This window comes from Quercus lobata, chromosome 5 (assembly GCF_001633185.2).
Source record: "Quercus lobata isolate SW786 chromosome 5, ValleyOak3.0 Primary Assembly, whole genome shotgun sequence".
NCBI classification, from domain to species: Eukaryota; Viridiplantae; Streptophyta; class Magnoliopsida; order Fagales; family Fagaceae; genus Quercus; species Quercus lobata.
The window spans coordinates 76,163,712-76,181,508 of NC_044908.1; the positions used below are offsets into that span (position 1 = coordinate 76,163,712).

Genomic DNA, 17,797 nt, shown 5'->3' on the forward strand with positions numbered 1-17,797 from the left:
GGAACGGTATCTTGTTCGTTGGTCTTATACAGCATCTCTCTCTTGTCATTTTTTCACACTGACATTTGGGTGCCACAACATATGAAAATTTATCCGCCAAAGAGGACTTTGAACTTTGAAGCATTAAAGTTGATTGGGAGACTTGGTTGACTTGCGACCTACTGACAGACCCCTAACCCAATCCCAAATATTTGCATCTTCCCCAATCACCACCCATGTGTCTTCACGTTCACTCTTCACATATAAATCACATCAATACTCACCAAACAAAGTTCATAAAATACTATTGAACATCTTGCATAGTTGCAGAGCCCAAGAGATTGATTTATGTAAATGACTTTCTTCAATCCCTTCTCTATTCCCATCGTTTTTCTTTCCATACTTAGCTTCCTCAACCTGACGACTCCTGCACCTGGTGCAAACTACCTATACCATATTTGTGCAAACACCACTTTCAGCGCCAATAGTCTCTACAAATCTAGTCTCAACTCCCTCCTCTCTTCACTCTCTTCCAACGCCACACACAACCTCGAATTCTACAACACCACAGCTGGCCAAAGCACCTCCAACCCTCTCTACGGCCTCTTCCTCTGCCGCGGCGACGTCACGTCGGAAATCTGCCGAGGATGCGTGGCCGCTGCAACCAAAGATATTGCCAATAAGTGCTCCAGGGAAAAGGTCGCTGTGATTTGGTACGACGAGTGCATGATACGTTACTCAAATGAGTCGATTTTCTCCACTGTGATCGTAAGGCCTGGAGTGTACTTGTTGAACGAGCAAAATATAACCAACCAGGACCAGTTCAATAAGCTAGTGAACACCACGATGACTAGCTTGGCAGGTCAGGCATCTGATGTTCCCATCGGTGCTAAGAAGTTTGGGACCAACAAAGTGAATATCTCTGCTTTTCAAACGCTGTACAGCCTTGTACAGTGTACACCGGACCTGTCCAGCACTGATTGCAATCTGTGTCTTCAAACAGCAATAAACCGTCTACCAATATGTTGTGGTGGAAAACAAGGGGGAAGAGTACTGTTTCCCAGTTGCAATATTATATACGAATTGTATCCTTTTTACAATACACCTGGGCTTCAACCTCCACCACCTCCAACTTCCGTAGGTGGACAAGAAGGTAAGCACCCAATAACCCATTTGTCTGCTTTTCATTTTTAAGTCTTAACTATTAATTAATTAATATTTAGTGATGGTAGGTTCACATTTTTTGATGGTAGGTCAACATTCATAGCATGCTTGTTGAATATGTATTCTCTATCGGTATGATTTTGGTTTGAATTAAAAAAATAGGTACAATGTGATAGTCATATGGACAAGTGAGTTTAACATAAACAACAAAACCTTTTACATAAGCAAGTGGCCATTACTGTAGTCTAATTACTCATTCATATCTGTATGTCGATATTAGATTTTAAGTTCATAAGTTCTGGAATCTGGATTCGCCAATATATGTGTTCTATATAGTAGATCAAATGCATTAAGACAACTCGGAAACCATTCATGATTTTCTTTTTCTGAATTAATACAAACTTCTATTTGCCCAAATAATGTAAAAACTGACGTTTATGGAAACTAAGAAATTTTAAGCCCATAAGTTGGTTGTTTTTTTTTTACCTTCAAGCAGCATTACTTTTATGTGTGTTATGTGATTATTTGTGATTATTGGTCTTTGGACCAAATAACATCTCCTCTGTTCCGTCGTGCATAACTTGATTTTACCTTTGAAAATATATAAGTGTGTGTGCCCACTTGTACTTGAGGCGGAAAAAACTACTTGTGATAAACTGTGACTAATCTCAAATGGTTAATCAAATGGAATGGTGAAATCATTTTGTTAGGGTCGTATTTTGTATGTGTTGGCATATCTAAGTCAAAAGTTACGTTTGGATTGGGCTGAAAAACCCAACGTCTGTGTCAAGTTTTTTTTTTTTTTTTTTTTTTTTTTTTTTTTTCACCCATTTGTAAGACTTACGGCTACTGTTCATGAACTGTTCATGAACAGTAGCTGCAAAATTTGACTTTTCTCACTCTTTTTCAGTCAATCAGTGTACACCGTGTAATGTTTACAGACCCACAAATTTCACTTTTCAGCAACTTTTTCATTAAAAATGGGTTCTATGGTACTATTTACACTTTTAAAAATTATTTTACTATAGTATTTTTCAGTTTTTAGTTTTCAGCTGTATCCAAACAAACCCTTAGTTAAGATTGTTCATTAAGTGTTCGAGTGGTATCAATTGAAGATACGATCAAAACAAGCTCAAGAATTGCTTAAACTAGTCGCTAACCCGTGCGATGCACGGGAAACTATTGAAAATTAGATTTTAAAAAAGAAAAATTTATTAATTTTAGTTTATATTGAATATTTATTTATGGTAGTTTAAAATATTATTTCAAATCTTCATTTCATTTTATTTTAGTTGGAATAACATATATAATTAAATGAAATGCTTATGAATAAGAGTTGACATTAATAATATACTATATATATTTAGTGATTATTCAAGATATCATTCAAATATAACAATTTTTTTTGTTGTTTTAAAAAAAGAACAATATTAATACATTGAAACACAAAATACTATATTGTCCAATAGATATTACAACTTTAAAACTAAAACATGAGTAGTGATTTTTAATGGACTGGGGTAATAGCACAGCTTTCTGTAGAAAGAAATCTGATTAAAATTTTTTTGGAGTTAACCATGCAATTGGCACGGTCTTATTAGATTGAAGACGACAATAACACTATATATCAACTAAAACAAACCCAGAATTAAAACCAAATAGAAGAATCCCAAAAAACCAAAAATCCAATAAAAATCGCATACAAAAAAAAAAAAAAGGAAAAAAAAAATCTAATAACAAAAATTTCATGATTCTTCTTTGCCATAGATTTGACAACAAAGGAAGAAGAAGAAAACGTGGAAATCTGCAAAGAAAAAAAAAACAAAAACAAAAAAACTTAAATCCAAAGCAACCCACAGCCACAAACCAACAAAATTCCATGAAAAACAAAAACAAACCAAAAAAAAAAAAAACTTAAATCCAAAGCAACCCACAGCCACAAACTAACAAAATTCCATGAACAATTGAAGCGGATAGAGAGAGAGCAATATATAGAAATTATGCAAAGTAAAAAACATGTTTTAATTACCTCAAAATAATTTGCCGACCTAGAATATGATGGGCTGGATTGAGCGGCGATGGAGAGGCAAAAAGAAATCGATGTAGTGGCGGTGATCCATGGTGGTGGCGGCAGCGGGAAGATCTGAGTTTTGGGGTGCCAGCGTATATTAGAAAACAGAGAGGTTGTTTTAGACGTGAAGGCTGACGGGAAACAGAGAGGTTGTTTTAGACGTGAAGACTGAAGGGAGTTGTATACTTGTATTAGGGTTGTAAATTAATAAATTCTAATATAATAATAAATTAGAATTAAAGAATTAAAAAAAAAAAAAAAAGGTAACGTGAAGGTTGAAGGGGAGTTGATTGGGGTGGGGTTCTAAATTAATAAATTCTAATATAATAAATCATTAGAATTTAATAATAAATCATTAAAAAATTTTAAAAAATAATGGAAGAAGAAGGAGGTGACGTGAAGGCTGAAGGGGGATTAGGGTTGTAAATTAATAAATTCTAATATAATAATAAATTAGAATTAAAGAATTAAAAAAAGAAAAGAAAAAAGAAGAAGAAGGTAACGTGAAGGTTGAAGGGGAGTTGATTGGGGTGGGGTTCTAAATTAATAAATTATAATATAATAAATCATTAGAATTTAATAATAAATCATTAAAAAAATTAAAAAAAAAAAAAAAAAAAAAAGAAGAAGAAGAAGAAGGAGGTGACGTGAAGGCTGAGGGGGGATTAGGGTTGTAAATTAATAAATTCTAATATAGGCAGATACTTATCCTTTTATAGCAGATTTAAAAAAAAAAAAAAAAATCTTTAGATTAAACTTAGCTTAAAATATCAGATTTTATCCAAAAAAAGAAAAATAAAAAAAGAAGATAAGTATAGTGTTTTTAATTTTATTTTTTATTTTTTAAATATTGTGTTATGCTGACGTGGAAAATTGTGGTGCCAGCAAAGGCTTCGGTTTTATATATATATATAGATTAGTGCTGCAACTGCTACCTCAACAAAAGTCTAGATAGTAGCCAGTCTATCGAAGTCACTTAAACATTGACAATAAGCTCGATAGCAACTGATCGAACAAGCTTTGTTTATGCAAAATTTAATATTTTGTTTTGATGACGTGGTGACCTTGGGATTCGTGCACTAGGGTCATAGGATGACTTAAATACTATTTATAAGGGTTCCCACAACCTTGTATGCCATAGGGTTTTGTGTTGAGCAACTTTCGGTTCATCTGTTAAAGCATGTTGTTTAACGAACTTTGCTTCAACCATTTACATCAACCAAAAGTTGTAGAGAGTCAGATACATTGATTGGACATATGTCCAACTATTAGCTAGTTTGATTGGTGATTTGTGCTAACCAGAGAAGTCTACTATCTATCTTGGTACATCCGGATTGGAGCTAAACTAGTGTTAGATGGTTTTATAGTTGTAGGTATTTGGGATTTGGTAATCTCTATACTTGTAACCTCTGTTATTGTTTAGTGGATTATTTAAGAGTGGTCACTTACATAATCACTTGGTGGGGCTTTGTCTGCAAGGATTTTCCCTATCTTGACTATGTCATTTTGTCAATTTATTTTCCATTGTACTTAGTTTATACAATATGGTTGTACCTTCCACTTTGTAACAGAATCTTGCTTGAAATTAATCTAATTAATCAACTTTGGTCATTTGATAATTCACACATTTAATGGTTTGAACTCATGACAATTGTTCTAATGCTATGATAAATTACCATATGCCTCAAAATTTCACTATATCATTTTGTCAGTTTATTTTCTGTTGTTCTTAGTTTATACAATATGCTTGTGCCTTCCACTTTGTAGCAGAATCTTGCACGAAATTAATCTAGTTAATCAACTTTGGTTAATTGATAATTCACATATTTAATGGTTTGAACTCATGACAGTTCCTCTAATGCTATGATAAACTACCATATTCCTCAAAAGTTCACTATTTAATGGTTTGAACCCATTACAGTTACTCCAATACTGTGATAAACTACCACATGCTTCAAAAGTTTAACTTAATAGAAAATGGTTAACCTGTCACTGATCCATATGGTAATGAACAATGGATTTCGGTTATAACAAGGTAATCATATGATGATATTTATGAAGGAAAAAGCAAAATGTCAACAGCAACAATAGTCGCCATAGTTGCTCCAATTTCTATCTCCATGGTTCTATTCATTGTGGGCTGCTGTTTCCTAACAAGGAGAGGAAAGAAGAAGGACAATGTTGTTGAAGAAGAAAGTGGTAAGGAATAAGTAAATCGGACAAATCCAACATTCTTTTATGTCCTCATGTCTGGAAACAAGGCTCTAATTTGTAGTTTAATATCTTACTTTTATTGTTTGCATTTGTAACAGCATGTGATATTACAACTGTAGAGTCCTTGCAATTTGATTTTGTTACAATCGAAAGTGCCACCAACAAATTCGCAGGGGATAACAAGCTTGGGGAAGGTGGATTTGGTCAGGTTTACAAGGTATGAAATTAGAATAGCCCACTTAATTTATTGTTATTACCTTTTTATTTCTTTTTAGGACAGCACTAGTTATGAATAAAAAAATTAAAAGAAAAAAAAAATATGAGTAATTTTATGATCACAAGCTTTTGAGGTTTGAATTTATAAATTATAAAATGTATATTGTTTTAAGCATTGGTTAGCGTATATTTTCAGGGAACATTTCCTAATAAACAAGAAATAGCCGTGAAGAGGTTATCAAAAAGTTCTGGACAGGGTACAGAACAATTTAAGAATGAGGTTCTAGTGGTTGCCCAGCTTCAACATAGAAATTTAGCAAGGCTATTGGGATTTTGCATGGAAAGGGAAGAAAAGATACTCGTTTATGAATTTGTGCCCAACAAGAGTCTTGACTATATTCTATATGGTTTGCCCACTTGAACAAATATTTATGAGTGTTATGTCATCATGATAATAAAATTGTCATTTCTTGTCAACATTCATTTGTATAATCTTCTATTGCTAACATGAAAAAATTGTTGATGAACTTGTAGACCCTAAAAAACAAGGACTATTGGATTGGTCAAGACGTTACAATATAATAGGCGGGATTTCTCGAGGAATTCAATATCTTCACCAAGATTCTCGAATTCGAATTATACATCGTGATCTCAAAGCTAGCAATATATTATTAGATGCAGATTTGAATCCAAAAATTTCAGATTTTGGCATGGCAAGGATATTTGGAATTGATCAAACTCAAGGAAACACAAGTAGAATAGTGGGGACATAGTAAGTTTTGAATTTTTTATGCTTTTCTTTATCAAAATTGATGAATGACTTCAAGTTCATCCCAACTTCTTTCTCACTGAAATCAAACACATAGGTAGCCAATATATGCTTTTAGCAATGTGATTGGAAATGCTTGTTGTATGACATCATTTTTGAAACCAGTCTAGAGTTAGCTATGGCCTATGAACTCAACATTGTTATGAGAATATGGTTAAAGACTTCTTATTGACATCATTATGTTATTGGTGATTGCTTGTAGTGGTTATATGTCTCCAGAGTATGCAATGCATGGAAAATTCTCTGTGAAGTCAGATGTGTATAGCTTTGGTGTCTTGGTCCTAGAGATAATTAGTGGCAAGAAGAATAGTAATTTCTTTGAATTAGAAGGTGCTGAGGACCTGTTAAGCTATGTAAGTGTGAAATAGATTTTGTAATTTTTCCTAGTTAAATGTCTATATCTTCTACTACTCCAACTGCATAGAAGAGAACTTTAATTTGTGACATTCTGAACACTACTTGATAAATTGATGCAGGCTTGGATGAATTGGAGGGATGGTAGACCCTTGGAATTGTTGGATCCAATTTTGGGAGATTCCTTTTCAAGAGATGAAGTCATGAGATGCATTCATATTGGTTTACTATGTGTTCAAGAAGATCCAGCTGAAAGACCCACCATGGAGACCATAGTTCTCATACTTAATAGCAGCTCTATTACATTGCCATCACCTCAACAACCAGCATTTTTTGTTAAAAAAGATACCAAAAAGCCAAGAAAGGGCCTGGAGTCTAATAAATCTACAAGCAAGTCAATGCCATTGTCTGTTAATGAAGCGTCCATTACTAAACTGCACCCTCGATAGTTATATTCCCTACTTAAGGGTCCATTTGAGATCCGCTTATTTTGCTGAAACTGAAAACATTTTACTTATAATATTGTAAATAAAGGTAAAAGTTACCTGAAATAGTATAGCGAGATCCATGAATAGTACCAAAAAGTGCAGTGGAACCAATGAATAGTAGAAAAAATAAACTAAATAATAAAATAAGTTGGCAAAAATAATCTTTGCCAAACGTACAATAAGTCTCTGTCTACCAACTGTGAAAGCAAGTTGCACACTATTAAATGATATCCTTATAAGGTTTTTATTTTAATTTTTAATTTTTTTAATTGGTTAAAAATTAAAAATTAAAAAAGATACATATTAATATTAAACTTAGCTAGAAAGGACTCACTTATGTATATGTGTATCTTATTATGTCATTCTTAATTGTACCCTTGCTAATTCAAGGGATTAGTGACCAATTACCAATTACCAACATAATCAAAGCATGTACATCAAACACACAAGAAAGAACTATACTTCATTACTTTTCAAGGTGCAACTCTTTCTAGCCTACATTGTCAACTGATATTTGCCAATCTAAATTCTTACATATGGAGTACACTATTATTCTCACATATAATATCTGTTTTCTGTTCTAATTTGCTGTTGGCACCCCCAACAGTCTTAGGGGAAAATGTTGGAGATAAAAATTCAATGTGTAATTACTTAGTAAATGCCTCTTAACTTGCTGCTCTCTCATTTGGGATATGTTTGTAGGAAACTACTGCCAGTTGTCCTAAAGCCACATTGCACTACTAGATCAACAATGCCATCTCTGCGTATGGTAACTGCTTTACCGTGTTGTTGCTACTTATTCGATACATGTGGAAAGAATGTGCAAATATTCTTGCCCAATACAGGCTAACACCCAACCCTTGGTCCATGCACCATCACAAATCTGGCCACGTACCGCATAACTTTGTCATCACCTAATGAAACCTTCCATGCCTTGTCAAGCCTGACATAGCCGAACAACACCTTTCCTATATCAACCTAATATGTCACGCAACTCAAATAACCATGCTCGATCTATCTTGCTCACACACAGAACACTGCTCATAAGCTTGCCCACAACAAAGCCCATGCAAGGATTCTAGTCTAATGACAGAGTCAGGATTTCAGTTTACGAAGGCAGGATTTTTTTTTTTTTTTTTTGGATAGGAAATGCATTAACTTTTCATTACTAAGAAAACATAAATTTACATCATGGATGAGGGCTTGCTTGGCAAAGCAAGGATCCTCTTCAACCCATACAATTTCATTAACAATGCTTTAAGCATTTTTTGCTACTAAGTGAGCTGGCATGTTCCCTTGCCTCTTGACATGGGAAAACTGGACCTGTCTAAACTCCATACATATCTCATGGACCCCCTAAATAACAGAAGCCACATCTGAGGGAGGAGATGAAGAACCTACCAATGCATTTACCATTACCTACAAATCTCCCTCCAACACCACATCAGTAAAACCACAGCTCAGAGCAAACAAAATTCCTGCTTCAAATGCCTTGGATTTAGCTTCAAGTGGACCAAGAGGAGCTTCCAATTTTTTGCATAAAGCCGCTACAACCTCCCTCATGCTGTCTCGAATTACAATCCCAATACCAGTTGATCTTATATCATTGAAAGTGGTAGCATCAACATTTACTTTACACAACCCCGGAGGTGGTGGGGACCAATTCATCTTCTAGACCATAGTACTCAAATGCTCATCACTATCATTAGCTGTAAAGAACTCAGCTTAGTAATGCATTTGTAAGGTTGAATTTATTCAATCAAGTGTTGGCTTTATTCCATGCTAAATTTTCTTGTATTTTAGCAATTAGATGCCATGTATTTAGGTGGGAATAATGTAAGGGTTGTGTGTGAGAGAGTATGAAGAAACTCAAGTTGTGTGCATTCAAGAGGAGTCTCGCGACTAGATCTCGCAACTGACTCACGATTGGCAATTCACCAAAGTGGCACACATGTGAAGCATACAAGGAACTAAAGGGTCATGACAATTGGAGCACTACAAGACAAAATTTACAGTCTAGTTAGGCAGTTAGCTTGCAACTCGAACTCGCGACTCGTTCCACTCGCGAGACTGAGCCACTAGAATACCCTATTTGGATGAAAAATGACTTTTCGCATTCCTCACATATACTACTATCAATACCCTTATACCCACAAAATGTAGAGAACTTCCAAAGAGAATTTTGAGAAAAAAACCCTAGAGAAAAACAAGATTGACTCATCCATAATCTTTGTCATTTGATTCTCCAAATTCCTCTACTCTCACCCTCTCCATTGATATATCCTTGAGAGGTACATTTTGCCAAATCCTTATCTCACCATACCCATATCAGTGAGGAGATATTTTGGTGCTTGGGAAGCAATTCGAAGATGACCAATTTACTTGGTTGATGCAATGGGCTTATTGCGGGATCTGGGAAGCTAAAGAAGATAAGGTTAGGCGTAACCCTGTTGGAGCAAGAAGCTTGGAGGGCTTAGGTGCATTGGGTAGATTAGGCTTGGAGGGTCTTCTGCTATTCATGTATCCCAACTTTATTCTTTAGTGGATCATTTGACCGTTTGGAGGGCGGCGGAGAGGTTTTTCGCTGAGTTCTTTGGTTTCCTCTTCGATAACAAGAGCCGGTGTTATCTTTGTATTTGCATCTCTCTTCCCTTATTCTTTACCTTTTAATTACTACTGTGTTTGTGATTAATTATGGTTTAGAGTTTTTTACCTATTTAGTTATAGCTTATATTCATCATTCCATGCATATATTTTTTGTATATAAGCTTGTGTTGGTATTCTTAAAATTTGGGGTCTAAACATTCATTAGTGTTTTACACACTAATTGGACTTTTAATTGGTATTAGAGCGGGTGCACTTGCTGTGGTTTCATTACCTAAGTGCGATCTGAAAGCTTGAATTTGTGTGAAAATACAAGAGTTGTTTAGACCCCTAAAATAAAATTACGGCTCAATTGATTTTATTCTAACTTAAACTAAGTGCGAAATAGAGTAAATGCCAGCGGATAAACAATATAATTGTTCTAAGCCATATTCATCAAATTACAGCAATAAAATGAAAGCTAAAAGAGTAGGGAAGAAGAATGCAAACACAAGATAATACCAAGACGTGTTATCGAAGAGGAAACCGAAGAACTCGACGAAAAACCTCTCCGCCGCCCTTCAAGTGGTAAATTGATGCACTAGAGAATAAAGTTGGAGTACACGAATAACAAAAGACCCTCCAAGCCTAGTCTACCCAATGTACTTGAGCCCTCCAAGTTCCTGCTACCAACTGACTTAATGAAGCCTTGTCTTCACTAGCTCTCCGAATTCTGCAATATGCCTGATTGCATCCACCAAGCCTTATCGGCTTCTTTTGGAAAATCCCCAAAACTTCCCAAACTCTAAAACACTCTCTACACTCTGAAAGGTGTGGGTTGTGTTTGGGTACAAATCTCCTCTCAAGGTACGTCAATGGGAGAGAGAATGAGAAGAGGCTAGAATGATTTCTCACTAAGGATAAGTAGCTCTCTCTTTCTCTCTCTAAAAATGTGTGTGTGTGTTGTAGAAAACCTATCTACGGTTTTTCTCTCTAAATGGCCTCCTTCCAATTTCTGTGGGTAATGAGGGTATATGTAATATGGGTGAAGGGTAAGAAAGTCACACTTAAAAATACTCCAGGCAGAATGTTTCGTAAGTACTTCGGGAGAAGGCCTTGCCCGCGAGACACTCGCGAAATCGACAGCCTGACATGACTCTTCAACTTCCAACATGTGCTTCTCACATAGCTCTTTCGTGGGTTAGCTTCTAGTGAGACACTCGCGAAATCCACTTGATCTTCAATTAAACTTGTGTCTTCACTAACTTAATACTAAACCCAATACAATAAAATCCTACAAAATACAAGGAACAAAATTAAAGCAATTACAACATTTTTTGTCATGGAATAAAGCCAATATAAAACATAGTTGCAAATCATAACTTTACAATCTCCCCCTTTGGCTATTACATGACAAAACACTCTATAACAGACTCTAGACTTGAACGTGAGTTTGGGAACAATGGCAAAACTCACTCACGCCTAAATCTAGAAGCTGTGATGAACTTGGAACATATATACCTGTAACTTGAAACACTTGCACAAAACACATTAGACCTTCAAGGTAAAGCAAGTAATAAAAGGACAAGTATAATGTAACAAGTAAAATGCGATCAAGTAAACATGATGTGGAATGTATGAGCAACTTGATCAAACACATAACAATCATATGGAAATGACTACAATGATCATATAGTAAAGCAAATAATCATTCGAACATGCAATTAATAAAGCAAAATAGCATAAGGATGTATACATGTCCAACACATAAGCATGATGCGAAAAAAGCAACAAAGCATAGATACTAAATGTAACTTAAGGCACCATAAAACAACGAGAAAACAAGCATAAAGTAAAACAAAACAAAACAAGGTTTTCTCATAAAAGATGTCTTCTCCCCCTTAGTATATACATCTCCCCTATGGCTTTCTCCCCTTACAAATGTGCACGAGGTAGAATTTCTCCCCCTAAGAATGTGCACATTAGTCATATAGAAATGATGATACACTCCGGGATACTCTCCTGGCACGACTCTTCAGCTTCCAGTCATGTGCTTCTCACGTGGCTACTTCGCGGGTTAGCTTCTTGCAAGCTTCTCGCAAAATCCACTTGATTTTCAATTAAGCTTGAGTCTTCACCAACTTAATACTAAACCCAATATAATAAAATCCCACAAAATATAAGGAACAAAATTAAAGCAATTACAACACTTTTTGTCATGAAATAAAGCCAATATAAAACATTGTTGTAAATCACAACTTTACATGATCTTAGACCCTTGTTAAGATGGATAGATCTCAATCTCTTAATGCTCCTCCATATTTTGATGAGAGCAACTATGTATTTTGGAAAGTCCGTACAAGGGCATTTCTATGTTCCATTGATGATAGTATTTAGGATGCTGTCGAGATAGGATGGACTAGGCCAGAGGCCACCAAATCCACATGGGATTAGGCAACCTTTGCGACAGCTAATGCTAATAGTAAGGCTTTAAATGCTATTTTCTATGGTGTTTCTCCTGATGAGTTTCACAAGATTTCTCATGTTACAATTGCTAAGGAGGTGTGGCAAATCTTGGAGACGACCTATAAAGGTACCAAAAAGGTGAAGGACACAAAGTTGCAAATGCTTACCATACACTTCGAGGAGCTGAAGATGAGTGAAGACGAGTCATTCGACTCATTTTATGGGCAGCTAAATGAAGTAGTGATTGGGAAATTCAACTTGGAAGAAAAGACGGAGGACTACAAGATTGTGAGGAAGATTCTACGATCATTGCCGAAGAGCTTCCGTGCAAAGGTTACTGCCATCGAAGAGAGCAAAGACCTTGATGAGATTAAAATTCAAGAACTCATCGGTTCTCTTCAAAACTATGAGCTATCTCTACCATTACAAAGGAAGAGCAAATCTCTTGCTCTAAAGACAATCAATGATGGAGTGGAAGCTCAAGACTCCTAGGATGAGGATGAGTTTGAAAAGGAAGTGGTGTACCTTGCTATGAACTTTTGCAAGTTCTTGAAGTTCAAGAGGAAAGGGAAGTCTTTTGAGAAGGGAAAATTCTCAAATTTTAACAAGGAAAAGAAAGACTTGAAGAAGAAGGATTCAAAAGACTCCCCCTCATCTCAAATGGTCACGTGCTTTGAATGCAAAGGGCATGGGCATGTAAAGAAAGAACGCCCCATTTATTTAAAGGCAAAGGGTAAAGTATTTGCCACTACCCTTAGTGACTCAGATAGTTCAAATTCAGATTCGGAAGAAAGTTATGATGGAGAAGGAAACAACTCTACATTTATAACCATTGCACCTGTGGACTCTTCTAAAGATTTGAATGCACTAGTGGAAGAGCTTGGTGAGCACATCGAAGTGGAGTCAATGGGAGTTGGGGAGGAATTCGATGATGAAGGTGAAGAATGTGTCCATGAAGGAACAAAGGGATTGTAAGAAACTTATAATTCTCTTCTTGAGAAGAACGAAGAGTATGCAAGAGTGGCTAAGGTAGCCATAAGAAAAATGAAAAGAGCAGAGCAAGATTACAAAAGTCTTCTAGTGCGGTACAAGGAGACTAAATGTGAAGTTGAGACGATGAGCGGAGAACTAATTAAAGCCTATTCCAAGATCAAGTTTCTTGAGCTTGAAGTGATTCAGGCTAATACTAATGTGGAGCAGGCTGCCTCCAAAAAGCTTGACAAATTGCTTGCACATTAAAAACCCTTTTCTGACAAAAGTGGCTTAGGATACACCGGAGAGAGTAGTTCAAGCGCCAATGTGTCTAAGGAGATGAAGTTTGTTAAAGCAAAGGAACCATTGGTTGCAACTCCAACTATTGAGAAAGGGAAGTTTGAGAAGAAGCCAAAGGTGGTTGCTCAACGAGTTTTAACAAAGCCTCCAAGCCCAGTTGTGGCTAAATTCAAAGCGAAAGGAAAATCTCTTCTGAAGTCACAAAGAGGACCACAAACTCAATACTTTTGTCATCATTGGGGAATCTAAGGACACACTAGACCTAATTGCCACAAGCTTCAGGCATTAAAGAATGGCAACTCTCAAAGGCCAAGAAGACAAAGAAATGGCAAAGGGAACTTCAAGCAATCAAAAAGGGGAGAAGTTGAGTCTAATATTGGTGATGTGATGAAGATGATAGATACCAGCATCTCTTGTCTGGCAAAATTCACCCTAAGGTTTGAGAATTGTAACTCAAGTACCCAATCCTCTAAGGATATCACCCCAAACACATGTGCCGTGTGGGTGAAGAAGGGTACACATGCATACGTATTAGAACATGTCCATGCATCAATTCTTTCTATATGTTGTGTTTTTGTTTGGCTGTTTTCCTAGTAATCATTCTAGCATATTTTGACAAATTTTTGTTTGTTTTTAAGAGCTTTGAATGTTTTCTTTTTGATCAATCTTTACTTTCTTTTGTTTTCAAAATCCCAAAACACATAAAAAGTAGAAAATCCAATAAGTTTGATCGGCATTATTATGTTTGGTCACACGCATGTTTTGCCTTGTACCTTCGTACAAATGGCTTTGTGCATTTACGAGTGTAGTTTGTTCTCTATACACTCATATCATTGTGGGAAAAAACTTGACATCTATGTGACTATTGTAAATAGATCTTCAAACTTGTCATAAATGATTAGTTAATGGTTTTGTTGGTCTTGAGACTTGCATAGACTTGTGCCTACATATCTTCCCACTTTTTTTTTTTTTTTTTTTTTACTTAAAGAGCTCAACCAATGTTAAATCTCAAAATGAAAAGAGATAATGAGCTGCAAAAGCCGTCACACATACTAGTATTTTACTAGAAAAAAAGGGAAAAATGACTTTTTATGAAAATGTATGGTGCCCAAAAGCCAAAGGCTTACTAATCAAATTGAAATATCAAAAATTCCAGGCATCGATCTCAAAATGAGATGTATTATTCCAAAATGATCAAATATTATGAAATGTATGAAGCAAAATGAAAAGCTTCAAAATTATGTTATCAAGTTTTGTGGGAGGTCTTATATGCATAATTCTATAATTGAGATTGGTCACTCTTCCTAGTGCTAATTATGTATGTCTTGGTTGAATTGATCATTGAAACTTCACATTAGACTAAGGACTATCTCATCTTTGGTACCTACACACATCACACATGTCTATGTTCAATGAATGCCTTATTCATTTGTGTGATTGTACTTGATTAAATGTGTTGCACTTATTCAATCATATGTTGATCAAACACAAAAAAATTTTTGAGTAATTTAATTTTTTTTAGAAAGTGTTTTTGTTTTGAAAAATTTCAAAAACTGTGCAACTCTATTTTGGCGACTTACTCTTGCAAGTCAAGCTAGTCGTAAGACCCCAGTTGCGAGCTTACTCAAAAGCTCTCACGACTCTCTAGTGAGTCAAGCTCTCAGTCGCGAAAAAGACTTAGAAAAATTTCAAAATTTTTGGGTTTTTAGCATTTTCGCGACTCAGTTTGGCGACTGGTTCACGAGTGGAAGCTCCAATCGCAAGTTTACTCAAAATGTTTCACGACTCCCTTTGCGACTTACTCATAAGTGAATCTTCCAATCGCGAAAGACACTTAGACAAATTTTTCAAAATTTGTGACAGGGGATTTTAGCGACTTGACTTGGTGACTTGCTCACGACTCATTCCAGTTGCGAAAAACGTGTGTTTTGCACAAATAGGGTTAAATCCAAGATGGTTTTCAAAAACTTTTTAGTTTTCCCTCGCATCACATGATGTTTTGTTGTCTTGTCCGCCTCCCCCTCTTCCAAAATCACCATTTTCACTCACAAAACCTCCATTTTCTTCATCAATCCTTCAACACTCTTCAAGAAAAGATATGGGTTTTCTCTTATTCTCAAAGTATTTCATGTTTCTAGCCCTAGATTTTTTGGATTTTGTGTTTTTGTTGAGATTTGAAAATATGATGTTAGAATATGGTTTATTGATGTTTTGTTGAGTTTGATGTATGGGTTTTGTTGGTTTTGTTAGTATAATGCCTATAATACAAGTTTTTCATGTTTGTTTCTCATTTTTGTGCATTATACCATGTTGGTGTTGTGTTGTGCATATCATGTCCATGATAAAATGTCTCATAGATGTTTACTTGTGTTTCTGTGGATTCCATGTACTACAATGGTTGTAGGGATAATCATGTGTTTTTTATTTTGAAATGTCATATGATTATGTGTTTTTACACTTTGCCCTCATTGCACACTTTTGTATTTGATGCACACACACACACACACACTCTTTGACATGTTTGAGTACTTAATGTCATGATTCTATCATGTTTTGATGATTTACATCTTCATATGTCAATTTTTTTTTTCTTTCTAAATTACTCTATAAATTTATGTTTTTAGGGTTTTAATTCAAAATTTTGATTTGGGACTAACTTGGTGCTAATCAAGTTTGTTGCCATTTGTGTTCTCTCTTGCTCTTTGATATTACATGATACAACTTGAAAATGTCTCCATTCAAGAGATCAGCCGTAAAAGGAAGTAGTAGCAAAGGAAAAGAACCAGTGATTGATCTTGAGAGCACCACTCCTAAGTCAAAGAAGAACCGATTGGGATAGTATTGTAACATTTAAGAGTTGAGATTAAGAGTTAATTTTTGAACTTTTTCACTTAGCTAATAGATTGGAAAAGTTAAAAAGTTAAGAAAAAAAATTAATAATCATCTAATCTAATGGTTAAGGGAGAAAGTTAATTTTTTAATTTTTAATTTCAATCCTTGCACCAAATCTTAGGTCAAAAAGAACTATATAGAATTTTATGCCGAGCAATATCATAACAAGGGGAAAAGACTCATGCATAGGACAAGGAACACAAACAAAAGCGCTATTAATTATAGACCACACTGTTTTTCTTGAACCAGATTATAGATTGCATTTTTATTTTTGTTAATGTATGGAAGCGGTGTACTAACTTTCAGTGAAACAATTTTAAGTACTCATGAACTAATAGGGCAGTGGTTCGATCAAACGTGCAATTTAGGTGTTTACGTTACGCTCAAGACTGATGAACCCACCGCTCGAGCTCCGGACCTTCACCATATAGGAAATCCTGTTACACCGTTTGTGTAAGACAAACACAGCCCATTGGAAATTCGCAAAAAACTCCATGCTTCGGTCATAGTCCTACTCCAGTCTACACCCATCGATGACTTTACCGCCCAAGCAGCACAACAATTCTGACCAGAATTTTAAATTTTTCATTTTATCATTTGTTCTTTTCCTTCTAGAAAGCATATGAAAATTAATTAAAGTTTCATGACTCGACATGCATACCAGTATCCTGATTCCTGAGACAAAAGTTTGCATCTAATCTGCACCACTACTGTCTTTTTCAAGTTGTATATCAGGATTGATGATGCGTATATTTTTTTAATCATTCCATTCTTCTTTTTTTTCCCCTACTCCACTCCGTTTGGTCTAAAATTATATTTTGTCTTAGCCTTCTTATGTTTACTATTTTATTTTTAATAATTTAATAGTTACAACAATACGGATATTAAGGAATTGAAGTTGAACCAAGATTTTTCTCTTAAAAAAAAAGGAAAAAAAAAAAAAAAAAAGTAAAGAAGAAGATACTGCCATTGAGTTATAAGGTATTTGGTGTCACCTTCTTATATTATTAACACGAATGTTATTTTATCTACTATTGCTACTGTTATTATTGATAGTGTTATACATATGTATAATTTTTACAAGCCCTCCTTAGACATTTTTCACGTGCAATATTAATTATATATTTATTGATTTTAATTTTTAACTCAAAATCAATCTTACCAATAAGAGATATGGAGTATGGACAGAAGAAATACATTTCCAAAAAAACATTTTCTATGTGGTTTAAAATTTGCGATTTACTTAACTCATTCTTAAAAATTAAAATT

At 35.1% G+C, this 17,797-nt stretch overlaps 1 protein-coding gene across 1 annotated transcript; it reads left to right on the forward strand.

Moving 5' to 3' along the window:
* Positions 1-298: 298 nt before the first annotated feature.
* LOC115988933 (cysteine-rich receptor-like protein kinase 10) lies at positions 299-7,301 on the forward strand. The gene is made up of 7 exons (XM_031112569.1): positions 299-1,132; positions 5,276-5,413; positions 5,527-5,645; positions 5,841-6,051; positions 6,179-6,416; positions 6,676-6,826; positions 6,950-7,301. The coding sequence occupies exons 1-7, from the start codon at positions 334-336 to the stop codon at positions 7,274-7,276; spliced, it is 1,983 nt and encodes a 660-aa protein (XP_030968429.1). The 5' UTR covers positions 299-333; the 3' UTR covers positions 7,277-7,301.
* Positions 7,302-17,797: the final 10,496 nt, after the last annotated feature.

Bases quoted from the DNA above. Each gene is read 5' to 3' on its own strand.
- LOC115988933 (XM_031112569.1), top strand. From the start codon at position 334: ATGACTTTCTTCAATCCCTTCTCTATTCCCATCGTTTTTCTTTCCATA. The intron at 5,646-5,840 runs GTATGAAATTAG...GTATATTTTCAG, and splicing joins GATTTGGTCAGGTTTACAAG to GGAACATTTCCTAATAAACA. The intron at 6,417-6,675 runs GTAAGTTTTGAA...GATTGCTTGTAG, and splicing joins AGTAGAATAGTGGGGACATA to TGGTTATATGTCTCCAGAGT.